This window comes from Polypterus senegalus, chromosome 7, assembly GCF_016835505.1.
Source record: "Polypterus senegalus isolate Bchr_013 chromosome 7, ASM1683550v1, whole genome shotgun sequence".
NCBI classification, from domain to species: domain Eukaryota; kingdom Metazoa; phylum Chordata; class Cladistia; order Polypteriformes; family Polypteridae; genus Polypterus; species Polypterus senegalus.
In genome coordinates, this window is record NC_053160.1 from 68,674,650 (window position 1) to 68,691,204 (window position 16,555).

General features: G+C 37.1%; 1 protein-coding gene across 4 annotated transcripts in view; it reads left to right on the forward strand.

Moving 5' to 3' along the window:
* The window catches only part of shroom3 (shroom family member 3), a 333,442-nt gene that overhangs the window by 300,574 nt on the left and 16,313 nt on the right, over positions 1 to 16,555 (forward strand). For all 4 annotated transcript variants that reach the window (XM_039758806.1, XM_039758808.1, XM_039758807.1 and 1 more), the window contains 3 exons: positions 344 to 844; positions 6,018 to 6,165; positions 7,176 to 7,448. In XM_039758806.1, the coding sequence (XP_039614740.1) occupies positions 344 to 844; positions 6,018 to 6,165; positions 7,176 to 7,448 (922 nt within the window). The remainder of the gene's footprint in view (positions 1 to 343; positions 845 to 6,017; positions 6,166 to 7,175; positions 7,449 to 16,555) is intronic.

The following is a 16,555-nucleotide window of genomic DNA, read 5'->3' on the forward strand; positions in this document are numbered from 1 at the left end:
TACCTAAACTAAAAAGGGTTACTAATGTTTCAACTGCTCCCTAAATCTAAACTATTTAGTTAGGTGGTAAAGCATAATGGTTCCAAGAGGCCTGAAATAGACTAAAAAATTATGTTTCTGCTAAAACGTTGCCTCTGATCATTGGTACTTGCTGCATTGTTTTTTGTACTATAAAACAGGATATGTTGTGTATCTACAATTTTTACTGTAATTCTAATGAGGAAAATAAACAAAAAGACATGGAAAAATGAAATCCAAAATGTATTTCATATAAAATGTACTTAAAGTTATTTTGGTATCTTAAACATAACAATATGTAATTGCCATTATTTCTTAATGTTAGGGTTTTTGTGGATGACAAGAAGAAGGAAGAGCTGAGGGCATCACCTACAGACATTGACAGACCATTTCAAAGGAAACATGTAGATTTAGTGCTTGAATTCTCGGTTGTAAATGATGCAGACCCCACCGATATCACATCCTCCTGCACGGAAGGCCATCAGTCACTCCTAAACAATAGCAAGCAGAATATAACTGAGTCTTTAACAAGAGATAACAGGCCTTTAGTTGAATCTGACGACTCAGTAAAGAGTGTGCAGCCTAAGAGTCAGCTGTCAGTAATAAAGGAGAAGTCAGCAGAAGATATTAGGTCTGAAGAACTTGCCAAGGAGATTATTACTAAAGACAAGTCTCTTGCACACATCCTTGATCCAGACACTACCCTGAAAACAACAATGGATCTTATGGAGGGAATTTTTCCCAAAGACAGTGAAGCGCTCAGACAAAGCCAACTCTGGAGGAATCGAAAAAAGAGACTAATATTCCAAACTTCGCAAGAAGATAAGTAAGTAAATGAGCATATCAAATTGATTCTTAGAAATGTTCCATTTAAAAAGACAAGTGAAGTCTGTCATCTATACTAATAAAAGGCAAAGCCCTCACTGACTCACTCACTCACTCACTCACTCACTGACTCACTCATCACTAATTCTCCAACTTCCCGTGTGGGTAGAAGGCTGAAATTTGGCAGGCTCATTCCTTACAGCTTACTTACAAAAGTTGGGCAGGTTTCATTTCGAAATTCTATGCATAATGGTCATAACTAGAAGCTATTTTTCTCCATTTACTGTAATGGAGATCAGCTCGAAAGCCGTGAGGGGCGGAGTTTCGTGTGACATCATCACGCCTCTCACGTAATCACGCATTACGTAGAAAACCAGGAAGAGCTACAAAACGCGCTGAAGAAAACATGCATTATATAATTAAGAAGGCAGCGAAACAATTAGAAGCGAGCGAGTGACATATAAAACCATATTTAGCTGCTCACGTGAACTGACGCAGTGCGCAGACAAAAAGCAACAGTTCCAAAGAGTGCTGAACAAAAACCGAATTACACTGCTACGCTCAAATAGACAAACCACACGCCGTGGCGCAATAGTAGAGCCTTCGCCTGTAGCGCTGACATACGAGGTTCGATTCCCGAGAGGGGATGCACTAAGTATGTATGCGCGCTTCTCGATTCATTTTAACCTCGCATCCCCTTAGTTTGAGACGTATGAAAACACATGCGGTTTACGCATAAAGACAGATTGCCTATTGAAACTTCATGAATAATGGATACTTTATTCGCGATCAGTGATTGTTTTGGTAAAGCCATACTCAGTGTATTCATTAGATGAACGGTAAAAAAGTATAAGCGAGGGGACGGTAACTTACTGAGGCACACAAGCAAAACCACAATAGCACGCGGGCTCAATGTACTGTAGTGTGCGTCAACTCGATCTGACTTGCGCGATCACATTCCAAAAAATATTTCTTTTCAAGTTCTATTTAGTCCATATGTGTCAAACTCAAGGCCCACGGGCCACATCCGGCCCGGCGTGTAATTATGTCCGGCCCGCAAGATCATTTTACTGTATATACTGCATTATTGCTATTAATGGCCCGGGGGTATGAAGCGCTGGTAACACAATAAACTACAGATCCCATAATCCAGCGCTTCAGCTGCCTTGTCGAACACTTACCACGTTAATCAAGTCTAGCTTATGATGCTACAAGTTATTGCCAAGCTAGCCCACACGATGCCAAAGAGAAAAGGTGATTCTGAACATAGAGCCTTTAAAAACCGATGGGAGGCTGAGTATATGTTTACTGACATTGCCGGTAAACCCGTGTGTCTCATTTGTGGAACGTGTGTACAAAAACTGGGGTCTCCTACCCAGCAAAAGTCGAGCAGCCGGCGCGTGCATAGCTGTGCCGGCCTTCGAGACGCTGACTGCGCTTCTGCCTTAAGTCAAAGTGAGCACTTTTAATTTTTTTCATCCTCCACCTGCGCTATAGCCCAGACAAGTGCAAACACGGGACCCCTTTTCTACACCACGGCAAAATAATATTAAGGTGATTCACACTTTCTTTTGCATGTATACGATTATCAGGTCCTCAGCTCGGATTATGAAGACACGCACACGAGTGGAGGACTGACATTGCCATCACAGCCGATTAATGGCAGGGACGTCTCACCAGTCTACACAAGACCCACCGCGACTGTCCCCAAAAGGCAATCATAACATCAGCGAACACATCTCTCTATACTATATAAAAGAAAAAGGCAACTTTCCTTTCTTTACACCTTTTTTCCTTTTATCCCAAACCAAACACTGCAGAGGACACAAAAAAATTTTCTTTAAATTTCTGGTAATACCGGTAAGGCACATTACCAGAGGCAGAAATTTGAACGTTCACATAGAAAATGTAATTTCTATACCACAGCCGTCGTGTAGCGCCTTTCAAAATGGATCTACTACTGAGAGATGATCCATATACATTTTAGCTGCTGTTAGTACTACTTACCTGTTCTGTTATACCGTTTTTTAAAATGTAGTTTACCCGCAACCACTCCAGTAGTGCTCAATGTACCTGTACTTCTTAAAACGTTAATGTTTTACTGTTTAATAACTTACACTATATTTTATTAATTTTTCCCTTGCACTCAGTGACCAAAGCTATACACACACATATAGACACATACATATATATACACATATATATACCTGTGTGTATGTTTGTATGTATGTGTATATATATACACACACACACACACACACACACACACACACACATATACATACATACACACACACACATATATATAATTTGTGTGTGTGTGTGTATTTATGTATGTGTGTGTATATATGATGTAGATAGGTATGTATATATATATGTGTATATGTAGATATCTACTGTATATAGATATGTATATATGTGTGTATGTATATATATATATATATATATATATATATATATATATATATAGACTCAAACCCATTATGACAGCAGCAATCCAAGCTGTGAGAAAACAGTAAAAAGGAGGCGGTCAGATGTCATGGTACATTTTCTAATGCAGCTAGACGAAAACAACTTTGTGACGCTGCCGCCAAATACACAAAACAATTACTTTCACAATCATGTTACATTATTTTTCAAATGTTTCCTTTTCTTTTTCATAATTTCTTTAACACACAACATCGCTGCGAAGCGTGGGTATTTTGCTATATATATATCACAGCGACACTCATAACAGTGACAAAACAATTACAATGACAATCATGTTACGTTATTTTTTACATTTTTCCTTTTCTTTTTCATACCTTCTTTAACACACTACTTCTCCGCTGCGAAGCGCGAGTATTCTGCAAGTTTCTCAATAAAAGGCATTTCTTTGTGAGAAGTTATGATTAATGCTGTTACTATGCAAATATATTTTTTCCATGGGGATAGTAAACATGAAAGATCTGGGAATTTACAGAGCATGCTTGGGCATAATTGACTAGAATGTTTAGTCTGCATTCTGAGATAGGTCAATTGCTGTCACATCAGAAGAATGTTATGTGAAGACCCGAGTGGGTTACAGCTGCTCTAAAATCTTTTAAGCCCAGGTTGTCAATAGTCATGTCTGAGGATGAGCATGTCATGGGCAATGAGGACACAGAATGGCAAGAGTAGGTGCAAATGTGCTCAGTGCACATCACAAATTTTTCCAAAAATCAAATAAAAGTGCAGTGCATATGTCTTCCAGTAAGTCAATATATAATTCTTGATCAAAACAGTGATAGTTTAACAGTTGATGTTAAAATATGAATAAATGAATCCAAACATGTTAAAATATGAGGTTAAAACCAATACAAGCCTCTTGTGCCTCCTTTCAAAACTGACATCTCCTCTATTCTGTGCTTACGCAGTAATTTCTTAAACCTGTTCTTGTCCTTCACTGCCATGCCTCAGCCTTTAACGAGGACCCAGCAAGCCCAGCAACATTTTCTCGGTAGCCTACTTGGAGCAGTTGATTGCTCCTGCTCTTTGAGTGCTCACCAGGAGTGGCCCTGCAATTCAATTGCCCTCCATTCGTTCCTCTCAGGAACATTGCTGACCGGCTCTCTCCATGGCATCATTGAGGTGACTGACTGAACCAGCTGCCTCTGCATGTGGATGTGGTGCGGTCAGACAGTTCCCCGATTAACCACGGAGCAAAACAAACTGACACACACCCGATTTAAGCCTGCACATTCAGGGCACGATTATCTATTTAAAAATCTGACACTTTTTTCTGAGTTGTGGACCCACTATACCACACTTCCTCTAACTTGCCCAAGCTACCTTTTATCCTTATGGGACCAGTATGCATAGCATTAACTGCTGTGGCGAGTTTAGCAGCAATCTCTGCCCTTTATTTCTCCTTTTCCACCTGGTATGGTATATAAAATATTAGACATAAAACAAACAAGCTTCTGTTGTGCTTGTGAGGTTCAAATAAGTATTTTCCTTATTCCTAGTTGCTAAATTCTGTGTATTGTACTTTCTGATGAGCATTCATTGGTTCATTGGCTGTCAGCTCTCCTGCATATACAGCCTGCCCCTCCATCTAACAAGAAAATCAAACCTAGTTTCATTTTAACCTAGCCAGTCACAGTCTAGTTGGTCTCAGCCATAGGTAATGTCACATTAGAGGATTGAGTGGATGGCAGTGCACCTCTGACTGGCTAAGATTATGTAAATGAAAATCCCAGGAAAAGTCATCTAAATTTGACACAGACTTTAGTGGGCTCTGCTGGGAACTAACATTCTGCCCAGCATTGTTTCCTTACTTGGTCCAGATTTTCAGAGGAGAGGTTCCAGAACTGTTGATGCTGAACTGGATAAAGCAAGTTTGAGGATTTGTTATGTTGTGATCTTTCAACAGTCAGTCATTTTCCAACCCGCTATATCCTAACACAGGGTCACGGGGGTCCGCTGGAGCCAATCCCAGCAAACACAGGGCGCAAGGCAGGAACAAACCCCAGGCAGGGTGCCAGTCCACCACAGGGCACACATACCAAGCACACACTAGGGACAATTTAGGTTTGCCAATACAGCTAACCTGCATGTCTTTGAACTGTGGGAGGAATCCCACACAGACACGAGGAGAACATGCAAAATCCATGCAGGTAGGACCTGCGCCACCATGGATATTTCAACAATTATATTAAAATGTTTACCATATATTGTTAAGAATCTTTTAAGGTACTAGATTCATTTTTATTCCAGTATTGCAGTATTTAAGGTGTTAGCTCTCCATATCCTGGATAGGAATCAATATTATTAGTAGTTTTCTTTTAAAAAAAGTGAGTTATTTAAATATATTCTGTTTGTTTGCTTGTTAGGTTGTTTTTATTTTTTAAATATAAAACTTACATTGAAAATGACATTTGTATCCTTAAATACTGTATTTTAGGAAATGTTTTTTAAAGATTATTGCTTTGCCCTTTGTTTTTAAACTTAGTTAAATTAATTTCTGTTTTTCACTATTTTAAGAATCAAAATGAAACACTGTGTATTGATAGATTTTAGAAACCGTAAAATGTGTAATATTAATTTTCATAGCATTGTTGTTTCCATGTTATTTTAATACTATAATTTATGTGTTTAGGAAGTTGGATAAAGATAATTCCATGTTATTTTAATACTATCATTTATGTGTTTAGGAAGTTGGATAAATATAATTCAGCATGTCCTTCCAGTGACACCCTCAGTCCTAAAGCGAAGATACTACATGAAAGGCAGGACTTGCAGGCTGTGATTGAGGTGAAGAAGGATGAGGAAGTCATTTCCTTGGCAATGAATGAGAAAAAGGTATTTTTGCAAGCAGTTTATGTATTTCCTAAAGGTTGTGTGCTTAGTATTAATGAGCAACTATTTACATCTTCTGTATAGAAAAAACATTGCAAATTCTGTGTTTCTGACATTTTTTATTCTGCCACTGAGCTGCAGCTAAAAGTCTTAAAAGGCCTGCTTTTATAAGCTAACTGCCAAAAAATAAAAAGGACTAAACAGTTTGAATTAAATATTTACCCTTTGGACATTGACCAACTGCTGCAGTGTAATGGGTTTACGAACAATAAAACACTTGTAGACTGCAGTTTGTTCATTGCTTAACATGCTAACAAGGGATAAACACAATAATGGAAATATTCTAAAATCTAGAACATGTATGGTGTAGGTATGGGCAAACCTGAACAGAATGCCTAACACAACATTATCGATAATGTAAACATATGCTAAAATAAGTAAACGTCTCCTTTATGTGTATAGGTTGCCTAAACCAGATTGTCAGAAGGTGGTGTATTCTTCTTGCTGGCAGGGCCTAGTTAGGTGATTGTTGAGCTCATTTTAAGGAACTGAAATATATGTGTATTATACTCTACATATGAAATCATTGAATATAAATGTGTGGCAATGCTTTAATGTTTGTAATTTGTATAAATTAATATGCTATAACAACAGAGTTAAATACAGATAAAGAGGTAACATTTAAAAGAAAATAATATGTACATGAGCAGAAACCTCAACTCAAAATTTCCAGACCATACATTTTCTGTGGATGCCTTTTAACAATTTAATTATTTTAGTGCTGCTACAACATTTGAGTTTGATATGTTAATGCTCATGCAAATAAAGAAGTCAGTACAAGCATACAATGTGAGAGGAAATGTACGCCGTAAGTGGTAGTCACTCCCTGAAAGTTTACATTACTGTAGATTATCTCTGTTTATATCATGGTTAAAATGCCCTTCTAAATTGTGTTTTATTTCACTTGTGTTTGATTTAGAGTGTTTAATTGGCTGTTTTCTCATTTTTGGCAGATGGAACTAGTGAACAGAATTTCCAGCAAGTTGGAGGTTCTAAGAAGTGCTAGAAAGAGCCTTTCTTCTGACATTTTACAAAACATGTCACTGGGTGAAGAAATGGAAACACTTATTAAGAATCTTTGTAAGCCCAATGAATTTGACAAGTACAAGATGTTCATTGGTGATCTAGAAAAAATTGTAAATTTGCTTCTGTCACTGTCTGGACGCCTGGCTCGAGTAGAAAATGTGTTGAACAAACTGGACAAAAATGCCAGTGCTGAGGAATGGGTATGTACTATATTAAATGAAATTTAATTAGGTAGAAATAGGACAATAGATTTTAAAAATATACTGTACATGATTCGCAAAATTTCAGATTCTTTTAATGTAAAGCTTGATAGTGCATGTTATACTTTGTATCTTTTTTGTGGCCAGCAATATTTAAGTGAAATCCAGGAGAATTATTTAAAAGAAAATAATTAAAAATAAAAATTTTCTTTTCCTAGTTAAGATTCTAGCAGCTGCATTCTGCATTAGGTGCAGTCGATTTATGTATTTTTTGGGTAGTCCTGAGAGGAGTGTATTACAGTAATCTAGTCGACTGAAAACAAAGTCATGAACTAATTTCTCAGCATCTTGCAATGTTGAGAGGTCTAACTTTTGCTATATTTCTTAAGTGAAAAAATGCTGTCTGGTCCGCCACGCCCTCGACCCTCTGCAGTTCGCATACCAGGAGAAGGTGGGAGCGGAGGATGCCCTCTCCCACTTGGACAGAGGCAGTGGTGCTGTAAGAATTATGTTTCTGGACTTCTCTAGTGCCTTCACTACCATCCAACCTCTGCTCCTTAGTGACAAGCTGACAGAAATGGGAGTAGATTCATACCTGGTGGCATGGATCGTGGACTGTCTTATAGACAGACCTCAGTATGTGCATCTCTGAAACTATAGGTCTGACATTGTGGTCAGCAATACAGGAGCGCCGCAGGGGTCTGTACTTTGTCCAGTCCTGTTCAGCCGATATACATCACACTTTCAATACAACTCTGAGTCCTGCCACGTGCAAAAGTTCGCTGACGACAGTGCAATCGTGGCCTGCATTAGGAATGGGCAGGAGGAGGAGTATAGAAACCTAATCAAGGACTTTGTTAAATACTGCGACTCAAACCACCTACAACTGAACACCAGCAAAACCAAGGAGCTGGTGGTGGATTTTAGGAGGCCCGGGCCCCTCATGGATCCCGTGATCATCAGAGGCAACTGTGTGCAGAGGGTGCAGACCTAGAAATACCTGGGAGGGCAGCTGGATGATAAATTGGACTGGATTGCCAATACTGATGCTCTGTGCAAGAGAGGACAGAGCCGATTGTATTAGCTTCAGTTCTACCCGGAGTTGGGGGGATGTTAACATTACACAAAGTTATTATCTGATATACCTGCATTTTTATCAATCTTTAGTTTAATATTGTTTTTTATCAGTATGCTGCTGCTGGAGTAAGTGAATTTGCCCTTGGGATTAATAAAGTATCTATTTATCTATCTAATCTGATTAATATGTGATTTAAAATTCAGGTCAGAGTCAATAGTTACCCCTAAATTCTTTACCTCCGTCTTGACTTTAAATCCTAATGCATCAAGTTTATTTCTAATAACCTCATTATATCCATTATTTCCAATCACTAAAATTTTGTTTTTCTCCTTATTTAGTTTGAGAAAATTACTACTCATCAATTCAGAAATACAAGTGAGACATTGTGTCAGTGAATCAAGAGAGTTGGGGTCATCAGTTGCTATTGATAAATACAGTTCTGTGTCATCAGAATAGCTGTGGTAGCTCACATTATGCCCCAAGATAATCTGACCTAACAGAAGAATGTAAATCGAAAAGAGCAGTGAAGCCAAGATTAGAGCCTTGTGGAACACCATATAGAATATCATGTGTCTTTGAAGTATAATTACCACAACTAACAAAGAATTTTCTACCTGCCAGGTAGGATTCAAACCAATTTAAGACACTGCCAGAGAGGCCCGCCTATTGACTAAGGCTATTTCTAAGGTTATTGTGATCAGTGGTATCAAATGCGACACTCAGATCTAAGAGGATGAGAACAGGTAAACGGTGTCTGTCTGCATTTACCCGCAAGTCATTTACTACTTTAACGAGTGCAGTTTCTGTACTGTGATTTGTTCTGAAACTAATCAAGAATAGTATATTTATTGAGGTACTCATTTAGCTGCATAATGACTGTCTTCTCTAGAATTTTACTTAAGAATGCAATCACCTAATGTGATTTAAAGTTATTACATTAACAAATTTAAATCAACATTTCCTGAATTTTTTTCAGAAGGTTGAAGATTAAATATGGTCTACATGCAGCTAACAGTGGCATATAAAAGAACTTGCAATACATAACACATTTGACAATAAAACCATTGTTTATATGTGTGGAAATATAGCAACAGAATGGCATGGCAAGATCAGGATGTTCCTCCAAAACTGATGACTACACAAGGCTACCAAAGCATAAACATACAATAAAAGCATGTTTTATACAAACTCAGTAGAGCTTATCAATATTCAAACTCAAGTATACTAGAGGCAGCATCTTGGTTTTGAGTCAAAAGGCTAAGGCTCTGAGTCTTTGGTGAAAATAAAAGAGAAAATGAACAGCTCTATACCAGAATAACTTTTAAAGATATTTATAAATTAATTTCTCAGCAGCTCAGCTTTCCAGATATAGATAGATAAAACAAATGTACTTTATTTGTATCCCGGAGAAATTTGGCATTTTAACAGAAGCTTAGTAAATAATTACATATTTTTATAAGACAAACAGCCCCTTTCAAATATACACCAGAATTACTAAAAAGAAAGAAAAATTTGCAGTCACAGTGAATCCAGAGTGCCCTTTTAATTAGTTTGTTGATTTGGTGAGCCTCTCTTGAGGTGATGTTACCAGCCCAGTACACCACAGCACAGAAAATCACACATGTCATCACAGTTGTACTTGTAGAATATGAAAGATGTCACTACCCACATGAAATGAACACAGTCTCCTAAGAGAAAAGAATCTGCTCTTTTAATTAAAGGAACACTTTTTTTTTTTATTATTATTAATTTTATTACATTCCGTACAAAGCAATCAAGTTTTTACAAAAAGAAAAATAGAGTTAAGAACAGATCGATCCCCACCCTTGAGAGAGAGAGCAAGCCAAACGGCATAAAATTTACAGCTTTTAAACATACCTAAATTAATAAATTCTCTATGCTTCATGAACTTATTTTAAAATATTACTGATTAGATCCTGCCATGTTTTGAAAAACGTCTGTACGGATCCTCTAACTGAGTATTTGATTTTTCCAATTTCAAATAATTATAACACATCAGTTTCCCACTGACTTAAAAGAGGAGAGTTTGGGTTCTTCCAGTTTATCAGAATAAGTCTGCGTGCCAAAAGTGTAGTAAATGCAATCACAATTAGTTTGTCTTTCTCCACTTTAAGCCCCTCTTGAAGAACCCCAAACACAGCTGTTAATGGGTTAGGAGGGATTGTGAGTCCAAGGCTGTCTGAGAGGTAATTAAAAATTTTTGTCCAGAATAATGTTAATTTGGTGCAGGCCCAGAACATGTGACCTAGTGAGGCTGGAACTAATTTGCAGCGTTCACAGGTTGGATCATGCCCTGGAAACATTTTGGAGAGTTTTAGTCGAGACAGATGTGCTCGATATATAATTTTAAGTTGTATAATTGTATGCTTTGCGCATATGGAGCTCGAGTGAATTCTCTGCATTGCTACTTTCCACTCCTTTTCTGATATATTAATTGAGAGATCTTTTTCCCAGTGTCCTCTTGGATCTTTGAAAGGAGGGATTGTAAAATGATTTTATATATTGTAGAGATGGAGTCTAAGTCCTTGAGATTGAGCAATATTTTTCCAGCATGGATGAGGGTGCAAGATGAGGAAAATCTGGAAGGTTCTGTTTAACAAAGTTCCTGATTTGAAGATAGTGAAAGAAATGTGTAGCTGGAATGTTAAATTTGGAATGTAATTGTTCATAGGATGCAAAGACGTTGTCTATATAAAGATCTCTAAGCAAGTTAATTCCAAATTTTTCCAGATATTAAAACTGCATATGTTTGTGAAGGTTGAAAGAGATGGTTCTCTTGCAGAGGTGCCACAGATAGAAGCTTCTCCGTCTTAAAATGCTTTCTACATTGGTTCCAGATTCTAAGTGAGTGGAGCACAATTGGGTTATTTGTATATTGCCGATAGCGTGTGTTTATTGGAGCACATAGCAGGGAATACAAAGAAGTACTGCAGGATTTTACTTCTATTGTGGTCCAAGCCTGTGTATGTTCTTCTATTTGTGTCCAGGTTCTTATCGCCTGTATATTTGCTGCCCAGTAATAAAACTGGAAGTTAGGTAGAGCCATGCCACCTTCTGCCTTTTGTCTTTGTAGGGTCGCTCTTTTGATGCGTGGATGTTTTGAATTCCAAATAAATGAGGTTATTGTTGAATCTAATTGCCTAAAGAATGATTTATTAATGTATATTGGGATGTTTTGAAATAAAAAAAGGAGTTTAGGAAGAATATTCATCTTAACAGTGTTAATTCTTCCAGCTAGTGTGAGATGAAGGGTTGACCATCTATGCAAGTCTTGTTTAATTTTTTCCATGCAGGCGCGAAATTTTGTTGATAAAGAGCTTTATGTTTACTTGTGATGTTTACCCGAGGTATTTAAACTGTTCTGCAATGATAAAAGGTAGGGTGTCTAATCTAATATTATATGCTTGAGAATTCACTGGAAAGAGTACACTTTTATTCAGATTAATTCTGAGACCAGAGATCTTTTGAAATTCTGTGAGTGCTGCTAAGACTGCAGGCACAGAATTTTCTGGGTCTGATATATACAGTACCATGTCATCTGCATATAATGAGATTTTCTGTTCCAGTCCTTCTCTGCTAATCCCCTTTATCTGATCAGTATTTCGACAATGTATTGCCAGTGGTTCAATGGCAATTGCAAACAGCAGCGTGACAAGGGCATCCTTGTCTAGTGCCACGTTCTAGTTTAAAGTAGTCTGAGCAAATGTTATTGATGCAAACTGAAGCTTCTGGGTTAGTATACAGTAATTTAATCCATGCACAAATGTTTGGGCCAAACCCAAACTTCTCCAATGTAGTAAAAGGTATTTCCATTCAATCATGTCGAATGCTTTTCTGCATCCAATGATAATAATATTTCTGGGGTGTTTGATTTAGTTGGTGAGTATATTACATTAAACAGGCGAAGATTTGAAGATAAGTGCGGCCCCTAATAAATCCAGTTTGGTCTTGTGATATTACCGAGGGGAGCACTTTCTCCATCCTTCTGGTTAAGATTTTAGAGAGTATTTTAACGTCGTTATTCAGAAGTGAAATTGTAGATTAGTTGTTCCGTTTCTTTAGTTGTCAAGAGGTTTAATTCTGAATGTAGAGCCTGCCTCCTCCTATGTAGAGTCTCGCTTGGTAGTCTGGCGTGTTCTTCATCTATTTTAGTAATTTCGCTTTTTATTCCACTTCGGAACAAAATAATTTCTCTTAAAACTTAAGATTTAGATATTCCCGGCTCGTGGGAAAAAGATTGATTTTTAAAAGATTCCACAAACTGCATCTCTGGGGTTATATCCATTATTTCCAATCACTAAAATTTTGTTTTCTCCTTATTTAGTTTGAGAAAATTACTACTCATCAATTCAGAAATACAAGTGAGACATTGTGTCAGTGAATCAAGAGAGTTGGGGTCATCAGTTGCTATTGATAAATACAGTTCTGTGTCATCAGAATAGCTGTGGTAGCTCACATTATGCCCCAAGATAATCTGACCTAACAGAAGAATGTAAATCGAAAAGAGCAGTGAAGCCAAGATTAGAGCCTTGTGGAACACCATATAGAATATCATGTGTCTTTGAAGTATAATTACCACAACTAACAAAGAATTTTCTACCTGCCAGGTAGGATTCAAACCAATTTAAGACACTGCCAGAGAGGCCCGCCTATTGACTAAGGCTATTTCTAAGGTTATTGTGATCAGTGGTATCAAATGCTTACACTCAGATCTAAGAGGATGAGAACAGGTAAACGGTGTCTGTCTGCATTTACCCGCAAGTCATTTACTACTTTAACGAGTGCAGTTTCTGTACTGTGATTTGTTCTGAAACTAATCAAGAATAGTATATTTATTGAGGTACTCATTTAGCTGCATAATGACTGTCTTCTCTAGAATTTTACTTAAGAATGCAATCACCTAATGTGATTTAAAGTTATTACATTAACAAATTTAAATCAACATTTCCTGAATTTTTTTCAGAAGGTTGAAGATTAAATATGGTCTACATGCAGCTAACAGTGGCATATAAAAGAACTTGCAATACATAACACATTTGACAATAAAACCATTGTTTATATGTGTGGAAATATAGCAACAGAATGGCATGGCAAGATCAGGATGTTCCTCCAAAACTGATGACTACACAAGGCTACCAAAGCATAAACATACAATAAAAGCATGTTTTATACAAACTCAGTAGAGCTTATCAATATTCAAACTCAAGTATACTAGAGGCAGCATCTTGGTTTTGAGTCAAAAGGCTAAGGCTCTGAGTCTTTGGTGAAAATAAAAGAGAAAATGAACAGCTCTATACCAGAATAACTTTTAAAGATATTTATAAATTAATTTCTCAGCAGCTCAGCTTTCCAGATATAGATAGATAAAACAAATGTACTTTATTTGTATCCCGGAGAAATTTGGCATTTTAACAGAAGCTTAGTAAATAATTACATATTTTTATAAGACAAACAGCCCCTTTCAAATATACACCAGAATTACTAAAAGAAAGAAAAATTTGCAGTCACAGTGAATCCAGAGTGCCCTTTTAATTAGTTTGTTGATTTGGTGAGCCTCTCTTGAGGTGATGTTACCAGCCCAGTACACCACAGCACAGAAAATCACACATGTCATCACAGTTGTACTTGTAGAATATGAAAGATGTCACTACCCACATGAAATGAACACAGTCTCCTAAGAGAAAAGAATCTGCTCTTTTAATTAAAGGAACACTTTTTTTTATTATTATTAATTTTATTACATTCCGTACAAAGCAATCAAGTTTTTACAAAAAGAAAAATAGAGTTAAGAACAGATCGATCCCCACCCTTGAGAGAGAGAGCAAGCCAAACGGCATAAAATTTACAGCTTTTAAACATACCTAAATTAATAAATTCTCTATGCTTCATGAACTTATTTTAAAATATTACTGATTAGATCCTGCCATGTTTTGAAAAAGTCTGTACGGATCCTCTAACTGAGTATTTGATTTTTCCAATTTCAAAAATTATAACACATCAGTTTCCCACTGACTTAAAAGAGGAGAGTTTGGGTTCTTCCAGTTTATCAGAATAAGTCTGCGTGCCAAAGTGTAGTGAATGCAATCACAATTTGTTTGTCTTTCTCCACTTTAAGCCCTCTGGAAGAACCCCAAACACAGCTGTTAATGGGTTAGGAGGGATTGTGAGTCCAAGGCTGTCTGAGAGGTAATTAAAAATTTTTGTCCAGAATAATGTTAATTTGGTGCAGGCCCAGAACATGTGACCTAGTGAGGCTGGAACTTGATTGCAGCGTTCACAGGTTGGATCATGCCCTGGAAACATTTTGAGAGTTTTAGTCGAGACAGATGTGCTCGATATATAATTTTAAGTTGTATAATTGTATGCTTTGCGCATATGGAGCTCGAGTGAATTCTCTGCATTGCTACTTTCCACTCCTTTCTGATATATTAATTGAGAGATCTTTTTCCCAGTGTCCTCTTGGATCTTTGAAAGGAGGGATTGTAAAATGATTTTATATATTGTAGAGATGGAGTCTAAGTCCTTGAGATTGAGCAATATTTTTCCAGCATGGATGAGGGTGCAAGATGAGGAAAATCTGGAAGGTTCTGTTTAACAAAGTTCCTGATTTGAAGATAGTGAAAGAAATGTGTAGCTGGAATGTTAAATTTGGAATGTAATTGTTCATAGGATGCAAAGACGTTGTCTATATAAAGATCTCTAAGCAAGTTAATTCCAAATTTTTCCAGATATTAAAACTGCATATGTTTGTGAAGGTTGAAAGAGATGGTTCTCTTGCAGAGGTGCCACAGATAGAAGCTTCTCCGTCTTAAAATGCTTTCTACATTGGTTCCAGATTCTAAGTGAGTGGAGCACAATTGGGTTATTTGTATATTGCCGATAGCGTGTTTATTGGAGCGCATAGCAGGAATACAAAGAAGTACTGCAGGATTTTACTTCTATTGTGGTCCAAGCCTGTGTATGTTCTTCTATTTGTGTCCAGGTTCTTATCGCCTGTATATTTGCTGCCCAGTAATAAAACTGGAAGTTAGGTAGAGCCATGCCACCTTCTGCCTTTTGTCTTTGTAGGGTCGCTCTTTTGATGCGTGGATGTTTTGAATTCCAAATAAATGAGGTTATTGTTGAATCTAATTGCCTAAAGAATGATTTATTAATGTATATTGGGATGTTTTGAAATAAAAAAAGGAGTTTAGGAAGAATATTCATCTTAACAGTGTTAATTCTTCCAGCTAGTGTGAGATGAAGGGTTGACCATCTATGCAAGTCTTGTTTAATTTTTTCCATGCAGGCGCTAAATTTTGTTGATAAAGAGCTTTATGTTTACTTGTGATGTTTACCCCGAGGTATTTAAACTGTTCTGCAATGATAAAAGGTAGGGTGTCTAATCTAATATTATATGCTTGAGAATTCACTGGAAAGAGTACACTTTTATTCAGATTAATTCTGAGACCAGAGATCTTTTGAAATTCTGTGAGTGCTGCTAAGACTGCAGGCACAGAATTTTCTGGGTCTGATATATACAGTACCATGTCATCTGCATATAATGAGATTTTCTGTTCCAGTCCTTCTCTGCTAATCCCCTTTATCTGATCAGTATTTCGACAATGTTTTGCCAGTGGTTCAATGGCAATTGCAAACAGCAGCAGTGACAAGGGGCATCCTTGTCTAGTGCCACGTTCTAGTTTAAAGTAGTCTGAGCAAATGTTATTGATGCAAACTGAAGCTTCTGGGTTAGTATACAGTAATTTAATCCATGCACAAATGTTTGGGCCAAACCCAAACTTCTCCAATGTAGTAAAAAGGTATTTCCATTCAATCATGTCGAATGCTTTTTCTGCATCCAATGATAATAATATTTCTGGGGTGTTTGATTTAGTTGGTGAGTATATTACATTAAACAGGCGTCGAAGATTTGAAGATAAGTGCCGGCCCCTAATAAATCCAGTTTGGTCTTGTGATATTACCGAGGGAGCACTTTCTCCATCCTTCTGGTTAAGATTTTAGAGAG